General features: G+C 61.2%; 1 protein-coding gene across 3 annotated transcripts; it reads right to left on the reverse strand.

The window, feature by feature from the left end:
• Window positions 1-13,450: 13,450 nt before the first annotated feature.
• On the reverse strand, window positions 13,451-25,008 carry CHRM1 (cholinergic receptor muscarinic 1). Of its 3 annotated transcripts, XM_081099924.1 has the most exons (4): window positions 24,603-24,876; window positions 24,069-24,160; window positions 18,568-18,724; window positions 13,451-15,922 (listed from the first exon to the last, which is right to left on the reverse strand). In XM_081099924.1, the coding sequence occupies exon 4, from the start codon at window positions 15,844-15,846 to the stop codon at window positions 14,464-14,466; it is 1,383 nt and encodes a 460-aa protein (XP_080956050.1). In that variant the 5' UTR covers window positions 15,847-15,922; window positions 18,568-18,724; window positions 24,069-24,160; window positions 24,603-24,876; the 3' UTR covers window positions 13,451-14,463. The 3 variants fall into 3 exon arrangements, with proteins under 3 accessions (XP_080956050.1, XP_080956049.1, XP_080956051.1); XM_081099923.1 differs by lacking the exon at window positions 18,568-18,724 and having other exon boundaries at window positions 24,603-25,008; XM_081099925.1 differs by lacking the exons at window positions 18,568-18,724; window positions 24,069-24,160 and having other exon boundaries at window positions 24,603-24,694.
• Between the last annotated feature and the right edge of the window lie 492 nt (window positions 25,009-25,500).

The raw sequence follows: 25,500 nt of genomic DNA on the forward strand, positions 1-25,500 counted from the left end.
GGTCTTGTCTTCCCTCCACCTTCTGTTATGATCAGGGTCTGAGAGTTTCCTCCACCTGCCAGCCCAGACAGGAAGGGCCTGCCAGTCGGAGCAGGGAGGTGTCACTGGAGCTAGCACCCGGCCTCTCCCCAGCTGGGCGTGCTCTCCTGGAGGTCTCGGTCTGGCTGACGCCCTCAGCAACGGGTCTCCAGCTCAGTGTGGTCAGTTTTCCTGTTTCTGCAGACTTAGCCTCTCGGGGGATGGAGTGGGAGTGGGGCGGCCTGTTGCCCGAGCGGTCCTGCTAAAGGGTACAAGAGGCCATTCACTCAGTGGGACGTGATTGCACACTCAGCACGTGCCAGGAAGTGTTCTGGGTCCTGGAGTACAGGAGGGAGCAAAGTTCAAAAATCCCCGTCCCTTGGGGCTTACGTCCTGGCGAGGCAGATGAAATGGCCCTGGCTAGTGTGCTCAGTGGATAGAGCATTGGCCCCTGGACTGAAGGGTCCCAGTTTAGATTCTGGTCAAGGGCACAGGCCCGGGTTGTGGACTTGATCCCCAGTAGGGGGCGTTCAGGAGGCAGCTGATCAGTGATTCTCATCATTAATGTTTCTGTCTCTCCCTCTCCCTTCCTCTGTGAACTCAATAAAAATATATTTTAAAAAAGTAAGATGAATAAACTGTAGAGTATGGTGATAGTTGTCAGAGAGGAACAAGTAAGCAGGAGGAGAGGTGGGTATTTGGGGTGGGAGCTAGGGAGGCCTCACCAAGGACGTGACATTTGAATAAAGGGCCTGAAATAACTAGGCAGGTATATGGGCGCAGCTTGCCAGGGGCCTGGGGTGGGAGCGTGCCTGGCACTGAGGAATGAGGAGGAGGGGAGAGGCAAGGGGTGAGGTCTAGTTGGCAAGTGGTGGTCACAGCAGCTGCAGAATTGGGCAACCTGCACGGTGAGGGCTCGCTCCCCCAGGCTGCCCTCCCCGCAGACACCAGCTGCCGGCTCCTGACCTTCAGTGCCTCATTGCGGGAACGACGCACAGAACCCCGCAAGCACTGAGATGAGCTTTATAGCGAGAGGATGCGTGTTCGAACTGGCCCCAGGGCGGGTGCGCCGTGCCCAGGGCGGAATCCGAACATGAAGCTCCTCCCAGGGAATCCTGGACCCCAGACCCGGCATACAGCACTGGCCAAGCAGGGGCGCCCCCCAGGCTTTGGCCTCCGGAGTGTTCTTGGGGCTGAATCACATCCTGCTCGCTCCCACGGCTGACCTTTAACACCCAGCCCCTCCCAGAGACCAGGCTAAAACCTTTAGTCCTCCGGAGACAGCGTGTCCCAAGCCTCATCATAAATCACAGTGCCAGGCAGGTCTGAAGTCCCCAGTCAGGACATTCCGGGGCCTGGAGATCACCGCCCAGCAGCTGAGGGCAAAGGCCGACTTCCAGGCCGGATGAGTTTTTTTTTTTTTAATGTGTTTTTATTGATTTGAGAGAGAGGAAGGGAGAGGGAGGAAGAGAAACATGGATGAGAGAGAACATCAATCGGTTGCCTCCTGCTTGCCCGCTGCCCCTCCCCCCCCCCCCCCGACTTGGGATTGAATGTGCACCCCAGGCATGTGCCCTGATCGGGAATCGAACCTGTGACCTCATGGTTCAATGCTCAACCACTGAGCCACACCAGCTGGGCTAGTTCTTTTTAAAATATATATATATATTTTTTATTGATTTCAGAGAGAAGGGAGAGGGAGGGAGAGAAATATCAATGATGAGAGAGAATCATTGATCGGCTGCCTCCCTCACGCTCCGCACTGGGGACAGAGCCTGCAGCCTGGGCATGTGCCCTGACCGGGAACGGAACCATGACCTCCTGGGCTGCCAGATGAGTCCCTCACCACACAGTCTGAGGGGACAGGATGGCAGTGGCGGGGTGCTGAGCCGTGGCGCAGGCTGGCGGGTTTTAGCTGGCGCCCTGGCTGTTCATTCTTCAGGGCGGCTGATTGGGGTGGTGGTTGCTTCCGCTCAGAAGACGTAGAGGGTGGTAGCAGGGGTGCTGGTCACAAGTGTTTGGGTCCCGCACTTGTTTTGCTGTTGGAGCCTCTGGGGCCATCATGAGGATTCCTCCGTCGTGGTGGGCGGAGTCTGGCCCTCGGCACCTTCTTAGGGAAACGAGGGCTGGGCCGGAGCCTCTGAGGGTGCCTGGTAGAGGGAACAATCAAGTCCGGGTCCAGTCCTGTTTGCTCACCGGGCTGCCCGCTCTGCATCTGTGCCTGCGGGCCGCCTGCGGGCCACCTGCGGGAAGGGGTGCGATGCCAGCATGTGCTCTGCGGGTCCAGCACAATTCCAGGGAACACACGCCCAGCCCGCCAGCCAGCTGGCCCGGCTCCCTCTGCCTGGGCCCTAGGACTTCCCTTCTCCTCCCCCTGCTGGCTTTGGTCTAATCCAGGCCTCTCTCCCGGAGGCTCCCCACCTCTTCCCTCTCGGCTCCTTCCCCAGGGCCCCAGCTCCCCCCCACTCCCCGTTTTCTCCTCCGGGCCTCCTGGTCCTGCTGACCCACAGTTTGTAACGTGGGGTCGCTACGGGTGGAGTCTCCTCATGACTGGGTGCTTTGCAATTCCCTGTGGACTTGGCTGTTGCTGTTAATCCTCACCGAGGATTCTCCCACTGATTCTTAGAGAGAGTGGAAGGGAGGGGAGACGCAGAGAGAAACTTCCATGTGAGAGGGACACATCGATGGGTTGCCTCCCGCAATCGTCCCAACCAGGGCCGGGGATTGAGCCGGCAACCCAGGTGCGTGGCCTGGACCAGAATTGGACCCGGGGCACTTCAGTTTCTGGGCTGATGCTCCATCCACTGAGCCAAAGGAAAAAGAAGTGGTAAAATATACATCACAAAACTTAGCGTTCTAACCATTTTTACTGTGCCGTTCAGTGGCATTAAGTACATGACACCGTGAGACCGCCCCCCCCCACCTCCCGCGCATCATGATGCCAAGCGGAGACCGTCCCCATTGGACACTGACTTCCCCACACGCGTTATTAAAATGGAAAATGGATAACCCGAGAATGGAATGACGACGGTCTGGTTTTCAGCACCGCCGGGCGGGGGCCTGTGCGGGGCAGGTGAGAACGTCAGCTCGCACGCCCTGGAGTTTGAAAGGGCTGTTCCATGGCCCTCGCCAGTGTGGCTCAGTGGATAGAGGTGGGCTGTGGACTGAAGGGTCCTGGGTTTGATTCCGGTCAAGGGCACATGCCTGGGTGGCGGGCTCAATGCCCAGTAGGGGGCGTGCAGGAGGCAGCCGAGCAATGATTCTCTCTCATCATTGATGCTTCTATCTCTCTCCTTCTCCCTTCCTCTCTGAAATCAATAAAAAAAAAATTTTTTTTTTTTTTAAAAAGGAAAAGCTGTTGCATGTAGCTGTCCCTTCTACAGAAGGAAGGAAGGAAGACAGCAGCGGTCACAGAGCTGTTTCATGAGCCCCCCACTACCCTACGAAGGGGGAATTCTCACCGTGGGGTCGTCAGGGCGTGGCCAGGACGCCTGTCCCCGGGCAGCCTGAGCCGAGGGCAGGGCCCCCTGAAGCGGGTGGGGGCAGCGGCAGGGCTCCCAGCGAAAGGCCCCCCTGCTGGCCTTCATTCACTCAGCATTTTTGAGTTACTGCTCTGATCCTGGTACCTACCGCCCTCAACTCTCTGCTTTCCGGTGAGCAAGCCCCTCCCTCCCCTGGTTCCCAGCCCCCAGAGGACCAGGCGCTTGGAATTCTAAGCATTGAGGGCCGCCTCGGGGGGCTTAAGGACGCTTCTCGATGAGGTGATCAGTGTAAGGAGACTCTTCCCCTCCAAGTCCTCAAGGACGAGGCTGGGGGCCCAGAGCAGGAAAGCCCCCCCGGACACCCGGGCCCCAGCCCCCTGTCCAGCTCCCTGGGACCCTGGCCAACACCTGCCTGTGGCGGGAAGGGACTGACATCCTGCAGTCAGTGTGCCGCAGTGTGGGGACAAAGGGGACGAGTTGCTGGCCCTACCCCCGCCCCACCCCGTTCTGGGCTCTGTCGATTGGGAGTGGCAGCAGGTGTGCCAGTACTTGCAGCCCTACCCGGTGAGGTTCAGTGGATAGAGCATCGACCTATGGACTGAAGGGTCCCGGGTTCGATTCAGGTCAAGGGCACATGCCAGGTTGCGGGCCCCCCCCCCCCCAGAAGAGGGCGTGCTGGAGGCAGCCGATCAATGATTCTCTCTCATCGTTGATGTTTCTATCTCTCTCTCCCTCTCCCTTCCTCTCTGAAATCAATTAAAAAAAAAAAAGAAAGAAAGAAAGACTTTGAGGCCGCTGGGAGCCAGGCCCTGGGGGACAGAGAGGAAGTGTTTAACCCGGGAGAGATGGGATGGTTGTGGCCTCACTGGAGCGGAGAGAGAGGCGCCAGCAGGCATTTCTGCTGTGGGGGGGACATTATGTACAGCCACCGAGGTGAGACACAATGAGCGTGAGGGACCAGAGGGCACAGTTTTGGACAATCTGGGGGAGTGGCGCGAGCGAAACAGGCTGCAGCGCGGATGGGGGTGGGGGGGGGTGGGGGGGGGGCAAAGCTACGCCCCCGTTAGCCCCACTGGCTCGCGTGTGGTTCTCCACCTGGTTATTCAGACTCGCGTGGAGCAGTCTCTCCCATCCGCCCTGGCCGGTGTGGCTCCGCTGCTTGGAGCATCATCTCTTGCACCAAAAAGGTGAGGATTTGATTCCAGGTCAGGGCACATTCCTGGATTTTGGGTTCAATCCCCAGTCCGGGTGCGTACAGGAGGCAACAGATCCATGTTTCTCCCTCACGTCGATATTTCCCTCTCTCTCTCTCTCTCTCTCTCTCTCTCTCTCTCTCTCTCTCTCATCAATAAGATGAGAATTAAAAACAAAACAAAGCTCTCCCATTCAACATCTACTAAATTGGAATCTCCAAAGGGGTGAGCCTGGGAGTTTTTCTTTCTTTCGAAGACTTTTTATTACTTTTATGTGCAGAAATCTCAGCAGTGTACGTGTAGCTCGGGTTGGTGGCCAGTCCAAGAGCAGCAGACACAGGGTTTCATGGTGGAGGGGGTGGCCTGTGAGGGGGCAAGGGAGCTGCACGATGACCTGAATGACTCCCCGGGGTGCGTGGGGGAGCAGGCTGGGGCATGCAGCTGAGGGGGAGGCAGAGGAGAGGCAGCTGCGGTGGAAGGGGGTGGGCTCCAGGTGTGTGGTCTGGGTGCAGGTGCCCTTGGACTTGCAGGTGGAGGTTTCCAGCAGGGACCAGGGGGGGCCCTAGGCGTAGAGGTGGGGGTGCAGACTGCGAGTGCGGATCATGCCTGTGATTGTGTGGGGTGGGAAGGCTGGAGCCCTGAGGACTGGCAACACTTACAGGACAGACAGCGGGAGAGGGACCCACAACGAAGGAAGAGAAGGCCTGGAGCTCTGGGGGTGGGGAGATGGGGACGGGGGGGGGGAGGGGGGGCGAGGCCAGTTCGGGTCGGATGGAGCCGAGCTGTCCCAGCTAGCCGTCAGCCTAGGTGACCAGGAGATCATCGGTGGAGAACTAGATTTTTCTGATTTCAAGGGTGGGTGTTCCTCGTACACGTTTCTAGATCGTATCAGTTGGAGTTCTTGGTTTTCTTAAGCAGCAGAAGAATTCATGGAAAGGTCACCAGGAACTGCCAGGAGGAGCAGGACCAGATTTGCAAAAGGGCCCGGAAGCCAGCATCAAGCAGCAGGAAGTACGATTGTCTCCTAACTGGAACGGCCAGGCCCGGGAGGCTGCCCCGGGGGGTGGGGGTGGGGGGACGCGCTGCTAGTGCTTGTGTGTCTGGGCACAAAGCCTTCGGCTGCTGGGGCGGAGTGTGGGTGATGCTGACACTTGGAAGGCGCTCCCCTGGCGGCGGCCCTGACGTGTCCTGGGTCCCGTTGCCTTCACGGGTGGGTGCCGTTTCTTACACACACAACGGTGCTGATTGGCGTGGGGTGGCTCTAGAATTCAGTGATGGCGAACCTTTTGAGCTCGGCGTGTCAGCATTTTGAAAAACCCTAACTTAACTCTGGTGCCGTGTCACATATAGAATTTTTTGATATTTGCAACCATAGTAAAACAAAGACATATTTTTGATATGTATTTTATATAGTTTAATGCTATTTAACAAAGAAAAATCCACCAAAAAAATGAATTCGCGTGTCACCTCTGACATGCGTGCCATAGGTTCGCCATCACTGCCCTACATAGAGCGGAGTCAAAGTGACTTCAAGGGTTTCGGCTTGAGCAGCTGGGAGGCTGGATTTGCCATTTATTGAGGTGGGGAAGCCGGCGGGGACCCGGCTTTAAAAGCAGAAGTGGGCCCTGGCTGGTCTGGCTCAGTGGATAGAGCGTCGGCCTGTGGACTCAAGGGTCCCAAGTTCGATTCTGGTCAAGGGCACATGCCCGGGTTGCGGACTCGATCCCCAGTAGGGGGCATGCAAGAGGCAGCTGATCCATGATTCTCTCTCATCATTGATGTTTCTATCCCTCTCTACTTCTCCCTTCCTGTCTGAAATCAATAAAAATATATATCTTTTTAAAAAAGCGGAAGTGGCTGGCGGCATGGCTCAGTGGTTGAGCATCCACCTGTGAACCAGAAGGTCACGGTTCCCTGTCAAGGCATACGCCCCAGTTGTGAGCTCAGTCCCCAGAGCGGGGCAGCCGAGGGATGATTCTGTCTCATTATCGATGTTTCTAGTTCTTTCTCGCCTTTCCTCTCTGACATCAGTAAGAACATATTTAATAAAAAAAGAAAGAAAGGGGGAGGGAGCAGCTGTCTGGGGCTTGGTGCCGTTGAGAACAAGTAGACGTCTAAGTGGCCATGTCGGCTGCCTTCGTGCAGACCTGCATGCCCCCCACTGGGGATCGGGCCCGCAACCCAGGCATGTACCCCGACTGGGATTGAATCCGGGACCCTTCAGTCCACAGGCCGACGCTCTATCCACTGAGCCATACAAGCGAGGGCTGTTGATTTTTAGAGAGGAAGGCAGAGGGAGAGAAAGAAACTTCCATGTGAAAGTGAAACATCAATCAGCTGCCTCCTTCACGCCCTCTTCTGGGGATCCAGCTGCAACCCAGGCCTCTGACTGGAATCAGACTGGCAACCTCTTGGTGCAGGGGATGATGTCCAACCCACTGAGCCACACTGGCCAGGGCGAGGCTTTTCTTCCCTAAAGATGGCAGCAATAACAGCACATTTGCTTCAGTGGTCGGGAAAGGAGCCTTGCTGGGTGGATGCCTTGGAGGTAGGGCGAGGGGGTGGGGGTGTCGGGGGAGCAGGGTGGGCCTCTCTGGCAGCTGGTCAGGGGGAAGGTGGAGTGTGTGAGTGTAGAGCCGGTGCCTGGACGTGGTGGGAGTTTGTGGGATTCCACCCACAGAGGGCTCTCACTGTCGCAGTGGAACAGGAAACAGGTCTTCCACGGAGAGTGAGGACTGGGGCCTCCAACGCTTGGAGGTTTGAGAGGGAGAAAGTGCATGAATAAGTGCCCAGGGCCATCCTAGTCACACAGCATCTGTCTGGGAGCCATCACCTACTTGTTAGAATCGCAGGCCCGCCCCAGGCCTGTGGAGTCAGCGTCTGGGTCCGAGTGCAGATCCCAGGCGACTCCCGTGCCGGCTCCGGCTGGACAAGCCCTGATGCGGAGAACCGCTGCTCCAGGGACAGGCAGATTGATCGACGGGCCTTTGCTTCTCTGGGTGGTAACTAATGACCTTGAAAACTCTAGGTCCCTCTAACTGGTGGTAGACCCACCCCCGGCCCTGCCCCCCGAAATATCCGTGCCACAAGGAGAAAAATGTTCCCTCTTCTTCAGAAGCCACAGAAATAAGCGCCGATTCTTTCCTGCACCACAAAGCCATCCCCGCAAGTGTTATTTCTAACAAGGGAGTCTTGTCAAGGCAATGACATGTCGGAGGCTGTGGCTTTGGCTTTCGAAAGTAACCTTTAGCTGGGAAAAAGCTTGCGATTCTGATCGCTTGTCTTCCTTAATAGTGCGTTGCCCTGGCAATAACATTTAAGTTAGTGCCTCTGTTTCCAGAAGGTCTAAACACCTGTGAGGGCTTTGTTACGCCAGAAGGGAGCCTGGCAGATCGCTCCTCTCCCACGTGCAGGAGGTACAATCAACTCAATGACGGCAACGTGTTTTTTAATCCTCACCTGAGGAATATGTTCTCTGGGGGGTGGCGGGGTTGGGGGGGGGGAGAGAGAGATATCAATCGTGTGTCTCCCATACTCCTCCCGACTGGAGATGGAACCGCAACCTAGGTACGTGCCCTGATGAGGAATCGAACCCAAAACCTTTTGATGCCCAGGAAGATGCTCCAACAAACTGAGCAACACCGGCCAAGTCCTGTCTCATTGAACTAAACGAACGCACAGGACGGGGAGGGGAGGGGGCAGGAGGACAGAGGTGAAGGTTGAGAATTCCTTGGGGAATGAGGCAAGGAGCCCACGGAAGACAAGTACCAGGGCAGTGACATGGCACCCTGAGCCCCTTGGCTGAGGTCCGGGGCCCTGTGCCCGTTCTGGGGCCAATCCTCACAGCAGGGCGCCCCCCAGCAGTGCTGCACGGCCCTGTGTGGGGTCAGGGAAGGGGGAGGCATGGTTGACCAGGGAGGTGAGATTCAGTGGAAGCCAGGGGCCAGGGGCCTGTGGATATGCTGGTGTGGGCGAAAGATTGCCCGGTTCAGGCTCCTCGGCGAAGGAAGAGCCATGGCGGGGAGGGGCTGCGAGAGGGGAGCAAAGGGACGGGGCCTGGGGGGAGATGGGCCTGGTGCCCCTGGACGGTGAGGACACTGGCGTTGAAGCTGTGGGGGGTGGCAGGGGGGAGAGCCTTGAGGCTGTGTGATGCGGATGGAGGGCTGGAGGGCGTCCCCAGGGCTGGAGGGAGCAGGACAGGGCCCTGCTCAGCTGAATGAGTGCCCAGCCGGTGGCCGCCAGGTGAGCAGGAGGAGAGCGGGGCTTGGCGATCACTGGGGGCGGACTCCTTGCTCTGCCCCCGACTCAACCTCAACCTCAGTCGCCTCACCTGGGAGGTGGCGGGAACTGCTGTTCCTCCTAACACTTGCGACACCAAATGTGCTGTCTTTTCCCCTCACGAGCTGCTCGCTCCTCTGATTCTCCGGAGGTGACGGGTGGCCTGCACCCAGCTCAGCTCTGACCGCGGGCAGCCAGCGTGGGGCCTCGGTTCCCGGCTCATCCCCAGGCCCGATCTGAGATGCCTCCGGTGTCACTGGTGCTTGTGAGCAACTGGCTGTAACCCACGGGCTCCCACAGGCCCTCCTCAGGCTCCGGGTTCTCTGGGCGGCTCACAGGGCCCAGGGCGGCGGTGCTTCACCCGCTGCTCACTCAGGAGCGCCCACTCCGGTCCGGGCACAGGCCCGGGCCGCGGGCTCCATCCCCAGGGAGGGTGTGCAGGAGGCAGCCCATCGATGATTCTCTCTCATCACTGATGTTTCTCTCTCTCTCCCTCTCCCTTCCTCTCTGAACTCTCTCTCTCTCTCTTTCTCTCTCTCTCTCTCTCTCTCTCTATATATATATATATTTAAAGGGGTTTATTGTGAATAAGGAAAGATGCTCGTCTCACCTCCATTACTCAGGAAATTCCAAGGGTTTTAGAAGTTCTGTGTCAGAAACTGAGCCAAAAAAGCAAATGCATATTTCTTTTTAAAAAATATATATTTTTATTGATTTCAGAGGGTAAGGGAGCGGGAGAGAGAGAGAGAAACATCAATGATGAGAATCCGCATGCCATACTGGGGATCAAGCCCACAACCTGGGCACGTGCCCTGATCGGGAATTGAACTGTGACTTCCCGTTTCATAGGTCGACGCTCAACCACTGAGCCATACTGGCCGGGCACAAATACATATTTCTTATCTCACAGAGAGGAACAGCAACGTTCACCTTGAGGGAGCTCCAAGATTCAAAGAGAGAGTTTGTTCGCGCGTCAGGGCGGGTAGGGTGCTCGCAGGAGCCGGTCACTCCCAGTTGTCCAGGCAGCAGCAATACGATGACCAATGTCTGTCCACCAGGTCCACCCTCCCAGCGCTGTGCTGATGGGGAGGTCCCGGTCCGACCGCGCACGCCTGGACTCGGCTGGGCAGAGCTGAGGAGCCGAGAGGGACTGTGCAGACCACGGCAGGCAGGGAGGGACCGTGCCTTCCGAGTGCTCAGTGTGCAACAGGCCCGGCTGCTTGTCTTCCTTGCACAGATGAGGAAACCGCGGCTTGGGGCGAGGAAGTAATTTGTTCGAGTTCGCAAATTCTGGCTCCCAAACGCCGGCCTTTAATCTCCCGAGTGGCAGGGGTGCCAGGAGCGTCTTTTGTTCCAGGGTTTGGTCTTCCCTCCGCGGGCAGAGCCCCCGCACCCCGGGGTCTCCTGGGTGATGGCAGGAGGGTCTTCTGTTGTAGTGAGCTGACTCCCTGGGCGCAGACATCTGGTGTGGGAAGTTCTGTGAGTAGGGAGGGTAAGGAGACAGGAGTGTTTCCTTTCAGTGGGGCGAGAATATGCCAAGCAGAGGAGCTGGGAGGAGTTAAAAGCACCCGGAGTGAGCGTGGGGCCCAGGTAGGACGGGAGACTCTCCGAGGCTGGGGCCAGGGCTTGGGGGCCAGAGGTCAGAGACGAGGCTGAAGAGGGAAGGGGGCTGGATGGAGGGCCCCGCAGGCTACGGAGCTCCTGTCCTCGAGCGATTGACGAGTGGTAATCACGCAAGGGACTGCTGGCATCGGACCTATGTTTTGGCAAAATCGCGTTGGCAGAGGCAGGGAGAATGGGTGGGCGTGAAGGCAGGGGCTGGCACCCCACTGCCACCGGGCCTGGTTTTGTACCCACTGGGAGCTAAGAACGGGCTTTGCATTTTTAAGTGTCTGAAAAGCAAATCAAAAGAGTCATTATATTGTGACACATGAAGATGATGTAAGTTCAAACCTCAGCGAACTTCAAATAAAGCTTTATTGGAACACGGCCCAGTTCATCCGCTCACGTATTGTGTACGGCTGCTTTTGGCGACGGTGGCGGAGTGGAAGGGCTGCGGCGGAGGCTGATGCGGACGTACCTACACAATAGCCTCACGCATTGGCTATTTGCCCGTCACAGGCACAGTTTGCTAACATCTGAATTACGGGATTATTTTAGCATTTCAGGCAAGAGGCCGGCCCGGGGCAGGGGTGCGGGAGGGAGGACACGGGGTGAATCTGGGAACGATCCGGCAGGTACACAGGCTGACCCGGCACAGGGGGTGAAAGGAGACGGAGTCTGAGATGACGCCCAGATTTCTGGGTGGGAGCTGAGTCAATGGGGCGCCCGGAATGCCAAGAGCGAGAGTGGGAGCGGGGGCGGGAAGGCCAGGGGCCGGGAGGGAGGAGGGAGAAGTGCTCCCTGGAGTCACGCGGTTTGTGTGCGTTACCTCACCCACGAAGCACAGCTCACACCCGGTAGGGCCTGAGGCTGGTGTGGGCACCTGGCGTCCAAAGGCCCTGGTGCCGTGAAGGCGGCGGGTACCTGTCTGAATGTCTGGTTGGCTCAGCATCAGCTCCGTCACGTCAGAGCCAGGCTCCAAGGAATGAAACAAAAGGGTCCCAAACGCCTGGGGAGGCAGATGCCTGAAGGACGTGGAGAGGTTGGCCCGCAGGGAGAGGGCGGGCTGCCTCTGCAGGTTTGGAATAGCGGCCAGGCGAGCTGGGCCTTCGGGGCCTTGGTCCCTGCCCAGGCGTGGGGGCAGGAGCCCAGGCGGCCAGGCCCATCTGCTCTGTCTTTGGTCTCACAGTCCTGTTGTCTGGGAGGCAGCCCAGCCTGGGGGACTATTCCCTGGATTGCCCGCAGATGGAGCTAAAGTGATGTGCTGTGAATGGGGGGGGAGGGATGGGGGAGGAGGCGGGCGGCAGGGATGGGGGCTCAGAGGAGAGGACAGAGAACCCTCGCTGGTGCCCGGCTCCAACCTGGCAGGGACCGGGTGGTGTCAGAGCCGCCTTATTCTTTCCCAACTTCCTGCTCAGGCACGAAAGGGCCCTTATCTCTGGGGCCAAGAAGGGCTCCTCGGGGTGGGAGGGGTGCAGCGTTGGGGTGAACTGGTGCACGTCCTGCAGCTCCAGTGGCTGGACCGGGAGGGCTCTGGCCTCAGAGGCTTGCGGGGCACAGGCACGTCTCTGGGAAGCAGCCTGCGCCCCCCCCCCCCCAACCCCTGCACCAGGCTTGCTCCCCATACTCCTTCCCCCGGCCGTCTCCTCCCTGGGCCGGGGTGAGGGTGAGGTCAGCGTTGGGGGTGGGACTCTGGACCCCTTAGAGCCTTGGCTGGAGGCGTGTGGAAAGATGTGTGTCTGACATGAGACTCGTTCCTGGCCTTCACCTGGGAGAGCCTGGTCCTGCGGTGACTGACATGGAGCCCGTGGGGTGCTCTCCCCAGGCCCCCCTCGTCTTCTAGCCCCTCCCAGGGGCGAGGACACTGAAGATGACACTTGCCTCAGGCGGTGGGGAGGGGGCGCAGGGAGGCAGGACCTGTGCCTGGGACAAGGGCCAGTGCCGGCCCCATTCCCGACCCACGTGCAGGCTTAGACCGTCCCACTGTGCACCGAGGACCCGCCTGCAGGTCTGGGCTACCCAGCCCGCGCGTTCCAAACAGCGTGGCCCTGCCGGGCCGGAGCGCGTGCCTACGCCCTGAGCGTCCTGCTTGCTGAGCCCACCTGCGGGCCTCCAGCCACCCCGGGTGGGCTCTGCGGGCCGTGCGGTCACAGGGGCTCCCGGGCCAGGCCGTGCGGTTTAGCCTCTGGAGGGGCTGGAGGCGGAGGCAGCCTGCAGGGAAAGGCCTGCCTGGGAGCTCCCGCCCCCCTGCGTGTCGCCACACCGTTGCTGGGGAGGCCGGTGCTGCCCAGGACGCCCTGGAAGCTGCCCCGGCCTCACTGGACCCTGCGCCGTGGCTTTAATTTGTGTCCTTTCACCTAAGAAACTATAACCGCGAGTGTAACAGCTTCGCGAGTTCTGCGTCCTCGGGCGTCACCGGCCTTCGGGGCGGTCTCCTGGAAGTGCTGCTGCCTGGAGGCCTGGTGTTGCTTTGTGGGGTGACCCTGAACGGCCCTCTTGGGTCACTGGCCTGTGGCTCCCCGTCTGCGATGGGGGTTGGGGGCAGTGTGACCTCGCCGGGTATGACAGGGCCCCCGAGGAGCTGCAGATGGCAAAGTTGACAGAGTGCGCGGGCCTGCGGGCAGGGCCAGCCTCCTCAGCCTTCCCACTGCCAGGAGCCAGGTCTGCCCGGACAGCCCTCCTCACCTGAGCCGGGGCCTGGGTGCGGGGCCCACAGGTGTGTCCGTAGGTCCAGCCTCTCAGTGCTGCCCTTTGGGGGGCGCCGTCAGGGCAGCGGTGCACACCCCGCGGTACTTACTCCCCCTCCCCCGCCCCCCATCCTGCCCTGGACCAAGACCAGGTCCTGGGTCCCACACAGGGAGGAAGGACCTCAGCATCCCTGGGTTACGAGGCTTTATTCAGACTCAGCACTTGCTGAGATGGAAGGAAAGGATATTTGGGGCCAGGCTGGGCCTGGAGATGAGGGTGGCTGGGAGGCCATGCATGGGCGGGACTGGGGGGCTCACAGGAGACGCCCTGTTGGCTGGGCCGGGCCTGTGTGGGGCGGGCTGCAGGCAGGCAGCATGCAGGAGGCCTGGCTAGATCTGCACGGAGTAGACCTACCCAGGTGGCGGCTGGGAGCCAGGAGGGACTGAGGGTTCCTCTGGGGCGGGGGTTAGGCGTGAGGCTGGACAGCAGGCACCCTGCCCTCACTCCCTAGGAAATGACCCAGTGGGACACCAGGACACCTGGCGTGGGCCCTGCTGCTGCCGCGGGACTTGCCGTGCGACTAGCCAAGCTGGTCCCCTCTGGTGCCACTGTCCTGCTGATGCTTGGACATCTGCCTGGAGGGGGACCCCTCAGGGACGCTCTGCGGACACTGGAAGGGAGGCTGGGCGTTCTGGAAAGCGAGCCCAGAGCCCAGCAGAGTGGGCTGTGCCTGCGGAAGGGCCAGGGGCTGATCCCTCGGAGCCAAGCTTTTCTCTCAGTGTTCGGTGCCAGTTCCCCGCGGTGGCCACAGAGGGCGCCCTTCGCCACCGCCATCCAGGACAGCCAGGGGGGCCGGGGCTGACTGCGAGGTAAACCTCTCTGCTGGCTCGCCCTGCTGGCTCCTGGTAGACTTCCTGCCTAAATGCAAACAAGGAATCCAAGGGCCGGATCCTCCGCCCGCCTTCTTCCTGGTGAAGAGCCCGTTCCCACCCGGCAGGGGACAGAAAAACCAGTTCCCCGGGTCGCTCCCTGCCTGGGAATGGCAGAGTGGAGTTGGCAGGGTCTCTCTGGCTGTCCAGGAAGGTGACCTAGGGGCCGGGGAGCCTGTGAGGACAGAGCAGGGCCCGGGGCCTGAGGTCACGGCCCCTGCTGCCAGCTCGACCGGGCGCCCGGGACCGGGGTGGAGGGCGAGGGCGGGGCCCTCAGCACTGGTGGGAGGGGGTGCGGTGCACAGAGCCGGGGCGCTTGGGGATCTTGCGCCAGCGCCGCTTGTCCCAGCGGCAGAGCAGCAGCAGGCGGAAGGTGTCCCGGAAGGCCTTGTTGCAGAGCGCGTAGCACATGGGGTTGACGGTGCTGTTGACGTAGCAGAGCCAGTAGCCCAGCTCCCACAGCGTCCCGGGGACGCAGTCCTTGCAGAAGGTGGACACCAGCACCATGATGTTGTACGGCGTCCAGGTGAGGATGAAGGCCAGCAGGATGGCGCTCAGGGTCCGCGCCGCCTTCTTCTCCTTGACCAGCGAGAAGGTCTTGCGCTTGGCCAGCTGGTCCTTCCCGCGCGGCTTCTGGCTCTTGCCCGTGCGCTCCCGGCCCTTCCGCGTCGGCCTCTTGACCGTGTTCGGGGAGCTCCGGGGGGGCTGCTTGGCGGGGGCCGGCGCCTGGGGGTCCACCATGGGCATCTTGATCGCCACCTCGGGGCCCGGCTCCTCACCCTCCGAGGACGTGAGGGACTCCATGGAGCCTTCGTCCTCCTCCTCCTCCTCCTTCCAGCTGTAGGCCTGCAGCAGCTTGGGGGCCCGGCAGCAGCCGCAGCAGCGCCCGGGAGGGGTGTCCGCCGCGCCCTCAGCCCCCGGCTGGGACCGCTCCGAGCTGCTGCTGCTGCCGCCGCCCTTGCCTGGCGTCTCGGAGCCCTGCAGGGCCGCCAGCTCCCGGGCCCGGTTCTCCGTCTCCCGGTAGATGCGCCAGTAGAGCGTGCACATGACCGTGACCGGGAGGTAGAAGGCGGCCATGGCGGTGCCGAAGGTGATGATGGGCTGGGAGAGGAACTGGATGTAGCACTGCCCGGCCAGCACCGTCCGCTCGCCCACCAGGTACTGCCAGAAGAGGATGGCCGGCGCCCAGAGCACGAAGGACACCGTCCAGGCCAGGCCGATCATTAGCACCGCCCGGCGCGGCGTGCGCTTGGCGCGGTAGCTCAGGGGCCGGGTCACGGAGAAGTAGCGGTCGAAGCTGATGAGCAGCAGGTTCATGACCGAGGCGTTGCTGGCCACGTAGTCCAGGGCCAGCCAGAGGTCGCAGGCCAGCGTGCCGAGGACCCAGCGGCCCATCAGCAGGTACGTGGTGTAGAGGTTCATGGAGAAGGTGCCGATGATGAGGTCGGCGCAGGCCAGGCTGAGCAGGAAGTAGTTGTTGACGGTCTTCAGCTCTGTGTTGACCTTGAAGGAGATGAGCACCAGCAAGTTGCCCGTCACGGTGGCCAGGGACAGGAGGCCCGTGGTGATGCCGATGAAGGCCACTTGCCAGGGACCCTTTCCTGGCGCCAAGACGGTGATGTTGGGGCTGACGGCGGGTGGGGCCGAGGTGTTCATGGCGGCCGGGTGGGGCCGAGGGGGCGGCCCCTTCCTCTGGTCTCAGGGCGGGGCTTCCTCAGGGGGAGGTCATCACCTGGGAAGAGAGGACATGGGCTTCGGTTGGGGGGCTGGACACCGTCCACCGCCTGGAGGGGGGGGGGGCGAGGAAGCAGCCCCACCCTCCCAGAACTTCAGGCCGGACAGCGCCCCCGGCACCCTCCCGGGCAGGCTGGGCCCTTCCTGCCTTGGCGGACACACACACACACACACACACACACACACACACACACACACACGGTCATTATGACACATAATGAAGGGGTCTGCCCGCCGCTGGGGGTGGGGGCGGCTTTGGAATCCAGGGATGCGAGTCTTCATTCCCGCTCAGCCGCCCCCCCCCCCCCCCATGTCCCCGTTCAGGCGCGGAGCCTAAGTGTCCTCGCTGGGAAATTGCCGCTAATTCAGGCGCAGGAGACGCGCTCTGGTAGACAGCACGGCCAAATTTCAAAGCATTTCTCTAAATTTGATCAAAGCTCCCATTTACTGAGCAGTTGCTGCGCACCAGACACAGTGCTCAGCATTTCACTGGATTACCCAACTTCACGGCCGCGCGTCTCTGGGGGGAAGGTCTCTTAGGACCCGCAGGCCACCCAGGCAGCCGTGGCGGCCAGGCCGACCCAGGCGGGGGAGCAGAACCCACTTCTCTCTCTCTCTCTCTCTCTCTCTCTCTCTCTCTCTCTCTCTTTGAGCACGTGGAGCTCCAGGGGGATAATTCCATCAAATAAGGAGACAAGAGAAGGCAGGGGAGGGCTCCCGAGAAGATAAGGGGAGAGATGGGAGCAGAGGGGCCTGTGTGAATGTGTATCTGTGCAGTGGGGGGGGGGGGGGAGAGAGAGAGAGAGAGAGAGAGAGAGGTGTTTGGCACTGCGTCAGACCCCTGAGGAGGGCAGCAGGGAGGCTGAGCTGGGCCTGGACACTCGCCCGGTGGCAGAAGATCTGCCATAAAGTAGGCAGCAGGGCAAGGGACTCAGCTCCCAGATACACGGGGTCTGGCCCCAGACGGGGTGTGGGCGGCCCCCCCACCTCCCCACTCTGTTCCTGGCTCCAGCTGAATGGGGGCCGCAAGGGGAACAAGAAGATCTTCCAGATTTCTCTCTTTAAAAAAATTGTTTTTTAGGGTTATTTATTGATTTGAGAGAGAGAGAGGGAGGAAGGGGGAGAGAGGGAGAGAGAAACATCAATTTGTTGTTCCACGTACTTATGCATCCCTTGCTTGATTCTCGTACCGATGTGACCTGACTGGGGATCGAACCTGCAGCCTTGGGTTTCGGGAGGATGGTCTAACCCAGTGGTCGGCAAACTCATTAGTCAACAGAGCCCAATATCAACAGGACAACGATGGAAATTTCTTTTGAGAGCCACATTTTTTAAACTTAAACTATATAGGTAGGTACATTGTTATGAACTTAATTAGGGTTCTCCTAAGGCTTAGGAAGAGCCACACTCAAGGGGCCAAAGAGCCGCATGTGGCTCGCGAGCCGCAGTTTGCCGACCACGGGTCTAACCAACTGAGCTACCCAGCCAGGATCCCCCAGATTTTTCTTGACGCTGGAGTCCAGCCCAGGCACAAGCATAGGGAAAGGAAAAACCCAGGACGGGCACTTAGCAACCCCCTGGCCAGGCAGGACGCCCCGCAGCCCAGCCACGGCCGCGCTCTGTTTCGGCGGCTCCCTTTCCGTTCTGGCCTCAGGTGTCCACCTGGCCATCGAGGACACCAGGGGCTCCGCCTACCGGCAGCCGTGGTGTGAGGGGCTGTATCGCTGAAAACATGCCAAGGGAGAGATTCTGGGCAAGGGCCCGCCCAGCCCTGGCGTGCCCGGAGCCCGGTCCGTGACAGAGACTGGAGGGCGGTGCCCGTGACAGGGTCGCCGCGTGACGGTGGCCTCGGGGTGAGTGGCGGTGGTGGCGTGCGACCGCGGGAACCTCCACGGCTCGAGGTGTGTGTGAGCCACTCTCCGTGAGGAGAGCTCAGAGCGTGGCCCCGAGCAAGAAGGACCGTGCTGTCCGTGTGTCCGGGCCGGGGCGCACGCGAGGGCGCGTTGAACGCCCTGGGCGCGGGCCCCAGACGCTGTCTGCCTGGGAATCCAGGCTGCTCCGTGACTGGGGGTGTGAGCTCTGCTGGCGACACGACTGCTGTGTGCCTCGGTTTCCTCAACTGGAAAACGGGGGCGATAGCTCCTGGCTAACAAATCCAGGCGTGGCTGTGAGGCTCAGGGGGGCGAGAGGCGTGACGCGCCCAGAACAGCCCGGGCACACTCGGTGCCACGGCCCCGGCCCCGGCCGCGTGAGGGTGCCCTGCCGCCTGGGCCCGTCTGCTTCCTGACGGAGGGTTTCTACTCAAACACCAACTCGGACAACAGCCCCCGGGAGCCACAGTGATCGTGGCTGTGACCTAGTGCCCCGAGTGTCCGTCTCGCACGTGCCTTGCTGCTGGTCATCGCAGCGGGGAACCGGTGACCAAGGCATGGCTTTTCTCTCCATTTTACAGATAAGGAAACTGAGGCTGAGAACAGCCGGAGAATTTGCACAAGACACACCAGGAGGATTGGAACCAGGGTTTGAGCCCGAGCAGTTGGTACCAGTGAAACTTTTAAAAAAACGGACGCTCGGCCTGGGGGCCGGGGTTTGCCAGGGTGAATTTTTGAAGTGTTACATTGAAATGGTATTTATTTCACTTACCGAGTCTCGTTGCATCCTCCGTCCTGAACCAAAGTCAGGCGCTGGGTGGGAGGCTGGGACCGGATGTGCCTGATGGGCTTCCCGGCGAGGCAGCTGGTGGGCACCGCCCTGGACAGGTGCCCTGCTCGCCTCTGGTCCCTCCGGTCTGAGCTCAGTGCTGTGCAATGCCCGTTGCGCAAATGGAGCAACCGAGGCCCAGAGAAAAGGGGGAAGAAGGCACCGGGTCGCCTGAGGTCTCCTGGCTCTTAGATTGGGTGCTGCTGCCCCCAACTCCCAGGTGCCTCTGAGCAGCTCCGTAGCCCCAGCGGCGACCTGGGCCCAGCCCCGAAAGGCCCTGTTAGAAGCGGAGCTGCTGGCCCGCGGCTGCGCCTCCCCGGCCGCAGCGCCTCCTCCGATGAGCCAGGCGCTGCGCCCGCCACTGGCCCGCGCCTCACACCTCAGCCGGACAAGATCAGGGGGAGGCAAGGGCGGCCCTCGGCTTGGGTGCGACACTCAAGGAAGTGCCCAGAACTCAGCAATCAAGCAGATGACAGTTCAATGCAATATTTAAAAATGGAAAACAATGCAAAACGTCCGTAATAAACACAGTTTTGAACAAAGACAGGATCCAACCCTGCCCTTGCACACACACCCCGTCGCCCATGCCTTGCCCTAATCCCGGCCCTGGTTCCGACGAAACTTGACAAAAGCAGATGGCCCGCCACCCGTGGAGTGTAGTTTGCGGTTTGGTTTCTAGACATATTACATTACCATCGTGTTTATCCTGATTGCGGAGGGTTTGCTGTGTGCCCCTCTTAAATTGTACGCTGGGACGACGGCCTCATCGCCTCACCCCGATTCCAGCATTCCTGGCTCTGAATCTCAAAGCCGACCCTTCCCAGCCCCGTGATCGCCCGCAATCACGCAGCCCCTGCTTTCCGGCTGCCCTGCGTCCCCCCGCCGATGGGGACGATGGCATCCGAAGCGCCTGGCTCTGAAATGCCGCTCAGCTAAAGGCCTGTTACTCTTCCTGACGCCTCGTTCCGATGCATGCCCGTCCCCTCTGGCCCTGGCCCTTCCCGGGCCGGCCCCAGGCACAGCCCTCTCTGGGCCCCACACTGCTTGCGTGCACGGCAGGGGAGCGGGACCAGCCTGGCATCGGGGAGGACTGTACAGGAGCCTGAAACTGACATCTCAAGACACTGAGCAGAAGGACCCAAGTCCCGGAGGCGAGGCTGCAGAGGCCGACGGCTCACATGTTCTCTCAGCCGGGGCTGGACTGGCATCTCCCCGCGGTGGGAGCATGGCAACCATGCCCGTTAGTACCGCCAGGCTCCTGTGGGGGCTAGTGAGGCTTTGATGGATTTCAAAAAGCCTCCGAGAGAAGAAGTGGTCTTTGGAGGCGAGGGGGCCGGAGTCCCTTCCCACTTCCTCATTTTCATACTGATAACCGCCATAATTAATCGCCTCCTGCATGCAGGCCCCCGATGTGTGATACTCTTTCCCTTAATCCACAGGACACCCCAGTGGGGGGTTCTTAGCTCTGCGTTGTAGATGAAGACACTGGGTGGGGGGCTAAGGGGCTCCCTGATGTCTCACAGAAAGCGGGAGATGGGACTCTGCGCCCCCCCTCCCCCCACCTGGGGCTCCAAGGTCTGCATCCTCCCGCTCAGCCGGCCTATCAGCTGTGAGGACAAAGGCCGCCCGCCTGGGAGGGAGGACAGTAGAGGTTCTGGGGAACTGAACCCCAATTCTTGCCAGCCCCCAGGGCTTCTGAGCTCCGGGATGCAGCTCTGAGCAGCTGTCCACGGCCTGTCCTGTCCTCTAAACCCAGAAGCGGGTCCTCCCCAGACCTCGCTGGGACCGTGATGTGCTCAGGACAAGCTCCTGGAGGCCTGCTCCGGTCCCTGGTCCCTGCTGTGTGCCCTGGGCGGGTCTCCTTAACCTTGATGTGGACAGCCCTCTGCCTGTTCAAGGCCACGAAGGTCAGCGAGATGATGGTTGTGGAGGGACCAGGAGGCTCTGCGACTGCGGCTAGTTCTGCTGGGGATGGAGCCCCGGGCTGAGCCAGGAGCCAGGGTCCAGCAGCCCCAGAACCTCTGCGGAGGAGGGGCTTAAAGTCCGCCATCCGGTGAAAGGGGGAGGCTGGGGGCCTGTTAGCCTCGCCTGTTCTGTGAAACATCCCTGGGGGCGGAGTTAATCCATGGGGATGCAGGGGGCTGGGGGAGACGTCCTGGGCGTCCTGGGCGCTGCCTCTGCCTCGCTTTCAGCCCCATCTCTGCTCTCGTCTCGCTGTGTGACCTGGGCAAGGCCCCGCTCCGACCCGGGGACCCTTCTGCGTGATGAGTGAGTGTGAGGGCGTCATTGCTGAGTAAGAGTCAGAAGGGGTGGGGGAGTCTGCAGCTTGTGGGGATGGGCAGGGACTCATCCTCCGAGGGTGTCACGTCTGGGGGACAAGGAGGCGGGGAGGGGCTTTTCAGTCCAGGGCTCGGCCTCCCGATGAAGGTTGTTGGGAGCGTTACATAATCTCCTTAATATTATTACAGCAACTGGTATTTACGGCTTACAGCATACCAGACGTGGCCGTAAGCGCTATCCGCATGCTCTACTCGACCTGTTATAACTCCTTGCAAAGTAGGTCCTATTTTCCTCGAGTTGCTCAAGGGGCAGCTGAGGCCTAGTGACCTGAAGGACTGTCCAGAGAGTTTGCCAGCAATGCCACCAGGATCTGGATGCCGCAGCTCCTCTGAGGCGGACCTCTTCAATCTCTATTCTAAACTGCTCTGTGGGGCCGGCCGGCGTGGCTCAGGGGCTGAGCGTCCACCTATGAACCAGGAGGTCACGGTTCGATTCCTGGTCAGGGGATATGCTTGGGTTTCGGGCTCAATCCCCAGTGTGGGGTGTGCAGGAGGCAGCTGATCCATGATTCTCTCTCATCACTGATGTTTCTATCTCTCTCTCCCTCTTCCTTTCTCTCTGAAATCAATAAAAATATATTTAAAAAAAAACCCCTGCTCTGTGGAGATAGGGGGTTCAGCAGCCTCCTTGTCCATCTGGCCAAGCTTGGCCAAGCCCCGGGGTGAATCAGTCACCGGGGAGGGGTCAGCCTCCTTTAGGATCTGGCTTGTGTGTGCGCGCGACAGTGCCTGTGGTCTGTCTGGGTGATGTATGATGACAGTGGGGTGGGAAGGGGGAGGTGCAGCTGCAGCTCTCTGACAGGCAGGGGAGGGGCTGTCTGCCTCGTTCACGGCTTTGAACCTGTGCTTGGCACACAGTAGTTGCTCAATAAACATCCGTGGAACAAATACATGCGTGTGTACGCGGAGTCGTCCTGCCTGGCTCCGGGCCGGGGCATGAGGACGAGCCTGCAGGGGGCAGAACCAGCTCCTGAGTGTGGTCCCTCTGTTCCCTCCAGGCCTGTATGTCCTCACCTGCCAGGCCCCTGTCCCCTGGGCGAGGCCCTGCGGGGCTGGCTCGAGAGCACAGGAGGAGAACAGCCGCGGGCATCCTCACATGGGGGCCGGGACTGGACAGAGGGAACCCTGCTTCACCTGCTGCGGGAAGCGGGCGGGAGGTAAGACAGGCGTGGGCATGGGTGGCCTCTGTCCGTGTCAAGGGAGGAAAAAGCCATCCTGGACTCAAAGAGTTAAGGGATGAGGTCAGAGCCTCTAGCAGGGCCAGCCAGGCTATTGACCGCCAGCGCCCTGGACAGATCCCTGGGGGCTGGGGATCTGGATGGTGAGAGGCAGGGGGAGGGGAGAGAGCCAGGGGGGGAGGCCGGGAGAGATCGCCGGGGAAGGGATTCCTGAACACCGGGTCTCCGGAATCTTTCCACTGGCCAAGGAGTGGAGAGGGGGAGCCGAGAATGAGGGGGTGCTGGCGAAAGGTTCAGGAAGGAGGTGTGAAGCCATCTTGGGATTCTGGGCCTGGGAGCCTGCAGCCCCGACTGGAGAGAAGAGGCAGTTTGGGGAGAAGGAGGTACGAGGTGGGGGTGGGGGCCCTTCTGATGGGGCCTTAACCCAACGCCAGCAGTCAGAGTGCTCCGTCCCCCCGCCCCGCCTCCCCCCCCCCCCCAGCCTCCCCCTGGGTGGACTTTTCTCTGAAGGTAGCTCTTGACCCATCAAAGGTGCACAAAACTTCCACCCCAATGTCCGGCCTCGGGGACCAGGCATAAGCAGATTCAACTGATCACATTTTCAGGGTCAACAGTCTCCCCTGGAAGGGACACCCCCTACCCAGGGCAGCAGCCGGCAGTTAATGCTCCTTGTGCACTGCTGAGCCCAGAGGAGCCCGGCCCTAGGACCCCCCAGGTCCCCTCGCTGTGGGGGGACCTTCACCAGGGCCTGGCGTTAGCAGGCTGGGCCCTCATCCTCCTCTCCCCGCGCCCCCTGCTCTTCCTGCTCCTGCTCCTCTCCCCACTTCCTTTCCTCTCTCTCCCTCCCTCCCTCCCCCACCCTTCTAGGCATCACCATGGCATCACAGCAAGCAGAAACCCAGGGAGATATTCACCCACCTCTCCCCACCCGCCACCCGCAGAGCCCGAGCTCCCGCCTCCCAGAGCTCGCCGCTCCCCAAAGCTCCCCAACCCCGCCATCCCGCTCAGGCAGCCCGAAGTGTTGTGCCGAGGGCAGGAGCGTGGGCCCCTAAATATCCCTTCCGTGACCATGAGCATGTCCCTTCCCCTGTCTCGGCCTCAGTCTCTCCTCCTGTACAATGGGAGGCTCCTTTCCAGGCCTGTCGTGACCTCTGCCTAACGCCTTCCTGACACTCCGGAGTCCTCTCTGAGCTTCAGGCTTCAGCTCTCAGACCCCCAGGCCCAGCCCGGGAGGGAGGCAGGGGTCACATCTGCTGCGGCCCCAATTTGACATCTCCTCCCCCACCCCTCCTCCTGGATCGCCATGGCGATCCGATCGCACTGCCTAGTGGCTGAGGTGGGGTGGGGGGGGCGAGCAGTAGCTCTCATCTGACAGCTCAGTAAGCAGCTGGTGACCCAGGGACAGGACGCTGCGTGGCTGCAGGGGACACCCACTCCTTCCGGCCGCTGGCCAGGGTCCGGTCAGTCCGGTGGAGCTGCAGGTGTGCTTTGCGGGAAGAGGTGGACCCTTGTCCACTGGCACCAATACACCTGAGCAGCCCTAAGATCCAGTACCAGCTGACCACCCTCCCCAGTGGCTGCCAGGAGCTGTGACTCGGTAACAACCAGCGCGCCTGGCCCCCAGCCCATCCCCACGTGTGGATCTCGGGGTCCTGGGAGGGTACCCAGCCCATCCCCACGTGTGGATCTGGGGGTCCTGGGAGGGTGCCTGGCACCGGTGCCCAGTGGTGTCCGTGCATTACCCGGGCACGGCGCTGCCACCCGCCCTGAGGAAGCCCAGGACTGAGACCAGGGGGAGTGCTCTCTGGGCGCCCGCACATGTCGGCACCATGTTCCCTGCCGCGTGGCCATCCATGTGCCCATTTGTCCCGGGAGAGCCCCGGGGCTTTTGGCCTGGTCTCCGGCTGGCTTCTGGCCTAACACCCACCTTGGCATCCAGCTTGTCCATCTGGCCAGCAGCCTGGTTCAGTCCATTGTGGAGGGGCTGAAGGTGGGTGGGGTGGTGGGATTCAGAATTCCCTGAGGGAGGAGAGGAGGGGTTCTGGGACTGGCACCCCATTTGGGGGGCTCAACCTCCCACAGGGCGCTGATGACAAGGGCTGCCCCCTGTCCTCCTGCCTGTCCCACTGTCCCTGGGGTTCTGAGGGCTGTGCCTGCGACGCGGCAGCCTGATCCCTTCTGGGCTCCAGGTCCAGTTCCCTAAGGGGGTCTCCATCTCCTCTGCCAGTTGAACCCCAGGAAAACACCAGGTGTGTCCACTCAAAGCCCGGGGACAGGGTCTCTGGGGCAGCCAGTGTCCAATGCTGCGAGCCCCTGGTCTCTAGACCCCTCCCTGGCCCCCTCCTCTCTCTGGGGTCCACCCACATTTCCCTGTGCTCCGGTCCCCACCTGGAACCCAGGACCCCGCTTCTCCAGGCCCCACCTTGCTGGAGCCCCTCCCGCACCTCCCAGATGTACTCACCATGGGCTGCAGGGGGTCTGCGGGGTCCTCCGCGCCACTGCCTCCCGGGCCGGCGGTGTCTCCAGGGACCCAAACACCTGGCTCGGGGGGAGCTGCGTCCTGTGCTGGCAGCCGGAGGCGCAGCCAGTGATCGGCATGTCCCACCCCCTGGCACGCCAGCCCTGGGGGGGGGGGGGAGGAAGAGAGAGAGAGGGAGGGAGGAAAGGAAGGGAGGGGAGCTGGAGGGAAGCCTCAGGCAACGTCTGGGGTTGGACTGGGTCCTGGAGCGCGCCCCCCTCCTCCACCAGGGCCCCCACTTTGAGCCCCGAGCCGGCGGGGGTAGGACATGAGGACGAGGAGCCCAGAAAGGCTAAAAGTCCAGAGCGGGAGAGAAGGCGGATGCAGGGAGACAAACACCCACACCCACAGCACACAGGCTCGGCGGCACACACACACCCTCACAAAGGCACACTCTGTTTCCTGGGGCTCCTTCCCCCCCAGCCCCCCAGCCCCCAGCCCGCCCGCACCTGCCCGGAGCACGGATTCACATGCCTCCTTCCCTCACCCGCGCTCTGCCCCCTGCACGTGCCCACGCGCCCACCACCCACCCCCAGCCCTGCTCCTCCCCCCGCTGCGAAGGAGCTCTCTTCCTTCTGTTTGGAAATGACACATTGGGCCTCATGTGAGAGGCTCCGGCTTGGAACAGACCCAGGGGCTGGCGCACCCGCCGGGGCTGAGCGGGGTGAGCGGCCCGCGTGCTGGCCGTGCGTGCTCGCATCTGTCCCCCCCAAGAGCCCGCGTGAGGCATACAGGTGTCTGGTTTTGGGGGTGAGTGTGTGTGCGTGTGTGTGTGTGGGGCGCTATGTGCCTGCTCCACACGCTGCGGAGTGCCCCCCACACGCGTGTCCCTGAGTGCACA

This window comes from Myotis nattereri (genome assembly GCF_964212035.1).
Source record: "Myotis nattereri genome assembly, chromosome: 9".
Taxonomy (NCBI): domain Eukaryota; kingdom Metazoa; phylum Chordata; class Mammalia; order Chiroptera; family Vespertilionidae; genus Myotis; species Myotis nattereri.